General features: G+C 37.3%; 1 protein-coding gene across 3 annotated transcripts in view; it reads right to left on the bottom strand.

Annotated features, from left to right (window-relative positions):
- Nucleotides 1–103: 103 nt before the first annotated feature.
- FIRRM (FIGNL1 interacting regulator of recombination and mitosis) overlaps nucleotides 104–2,230 on the bottom strand; it is a 44,281-nt gene continuing 42,154 nt past the window's right edge. For 2 of the 3 annotated variants that reach the window (XM_084753497.1, XM_084753499.1), the window contains 2 exons: nucleotides 1,550–1,669; nucleotides 104–608 (listed from right to left, as the gene is read on the bottom strand). In XM_084753497.1, the coding sequence (XP_084609623.1) occupies nucleotides 408–608; nucleotides 1,550–1,669 (321 nt within the window). In that variant the 3' untranslated portion in view covers nucleotides 104–407. The remainder of the gene's footprint in view (nucleotides 609–1,549; nucleotides 1,670–2,230) is intronic. The other variant, XM_084753498.1, reaches the window with a different exon arrangement.

Genomic DNA, 2,230 nt, shown 5'->3' with positions numbered 1-2,230 from the left:
GCTTAACTTTGTGCCATTTCTTTAAGAGTAAACTCTATTGTGAAAAATAACTTACTGAAAAAAAAAATCTAGCTGTAAAAATTATAACTCCGAACTGCTAAGATTACTTAGGCAGTTTATTTATTTGTTTACAGTTTATCATCTGAGTTAAAAGAAAGGTCCCTCCCTCTTCTTTGGACCTGGGCAGTTACTGTTCCACCTGTATTACACTGTACCAAAGTTCTCAATGAGAATATCCTCCCATTTTGTTCTCTATGTCGAATAAAGATTATTTTCATTTACACAAAGCTTTTATATATGATATGAAAATATACAAACACAATTTACACTTACTTCATTTACAAAACATCCAGACAAGGCATTTGAAGAATCAAATCTAGTTCCATCTGACATAGTACATCCATATTTTATATTTTGCCCTCAAGCACACAGCATTTTAGCTTCTCAATTCTTTCCTGCAGTACCTCCAGCTCCCCTAGCAGCCAGGCTGGAGCAGGAGAGTGTTCCAGTAACAGCTCAGTTGTCTCTAAAGCCCCTGCTGCTGCTTGAAATGCTGACCTGTACTCTTCTTCCCCGGGGAGCTCATGACGTGCTCTCTTAGTGCAAGGCTGGAGAATGATGAAAACATGAAACAAGTAATGCAGCAATACTCATTCTAAAGATAATTTAACAGTTATGTAGGTAGAGGATCACAGAGAAGGGCACCTTTCCCAGTTATAAAACACCTAAGTGTGCTTCTACTCTGTGTCCTCATTTGTGTGTGGCAGAGGAGAACGAGAAACATCCTGTGCTAGGGTCCCCAATGACAAACGCTGTCTTGCCCAACAACCATCAATGAGTATTCTTTTAAAATACCATTACGGAAAACAAAATGTGAATTTCCTAATACTAAGTTTGTAAATGATGAAAACTATAGTTTTCAACATGCTTTTGGAGCCAAGACATCTTGCACAGGGAGGGGAAGAGGGACTGATAGGAGACCCAGATCTAATAGTTGGTTTCCTAAAGGGGAGTCACAATTTAAATTCACAGGACTTATGAACATAACTGATTTATATTATTCAGGCCTGCAGCTACATCTAAAAAAAATTATTACTGCACTATAAGTATAGAACATTGTTTTCTTATAGCCCTACAATTCCAAATTATATTACCTATGTTCAAAACACAATTCTGAATGGACATAACAGTGTCAAATTTCTACCAATAGGTACATGTGATGTTTAGAAAATGTGCTTATGAGGCTGGCTTGAGATGAGGTGAGCTGGACATGCTGACTGGCATCTGTGGGTCAGAAACAATCATGTCGTCATCGGTACAATATGTAACCACCAATAATAAAAAGTATATTTGGTATAATGATTACAACTATTTTTTGTAGTTCTTGTCTGTGTTGGTAACATTTCAGGAAAAGTATATAGTTTTGTTTTTTGTTTTTGATGTGCAACTTTCATAAAATGAGAATTTTACGTGCCTAGATTTTCCTTGAAATCCAACATGAGGATTTCTTGTTTGGCTGATAACCATACTGCTAAAAAGCAGCCTGTACCTGTAAAGCCGACCCCTTTGCTTCTTCGACAGTCACCTTAGCAACGGGCTCCCAGTCAGCGCCTTTCTCCTGCTGCACGCTGTCCATGCTGGCAGTCTCAGTTTCATCTGCAAGTCCTGTCTGTCAAAGATCACCAAAACCCACTGACACACCAGTGTTGTCTACTAGATACCAAGTGGTATGAGACACAGAAGATGAAAGGACTGACTAGTTTATGTGAATGTAAGTGCTGAGAGTTTGTGAAAACCATCCTTGTTTAACCTAGAATTTTCCTGGTCATAGGTTAGACAGACTCCTCTTAGTGTAACTTGAATACAGTCCCCCTGAATGCAGTGGTTCTCAACCCTCCTAATGCTGCAACCCCTTAATACAATTTGTGTTGTGCTCACACCAACCATAAAATTTCAACTTCATAATTGTACTTTTACTACTGTTATAAAGTACTCTTAAATATAATACATATACATACATGTTTAGTGACAATGCATATATGTAAGTTGTATACACAGAACCCAGTTAAGTACATGCTTATGTGTAATTTTCCTGGTATTAAGTCACTAGGTTTGACAGGTCTGCATATTAGTTTTTCAGTTGCCTCTCTATCATAATACTAGTATGTCTAAATTTTCAGAGTACATATGATATCTCTATACTTGAAATTTTTGATTTTACTGAACAACT

Source organism: Acomys minous (assembly GCF_964271855.1).
Source record: "Acomys minous genome assembly, chromosome: 1".
Classification (NCBI taxonomy): domain Eukaryota; kingdom Metazoa; phylum Chordata; class Mammalia; order Rodentia; family Muridae; genus Acomys; species Acomys minous.
The sequence above is the reverse complement of the archived record's forward strand: the minus strand, read 5'-3'. Positions and strand labels throughout refer to the sequence as shown.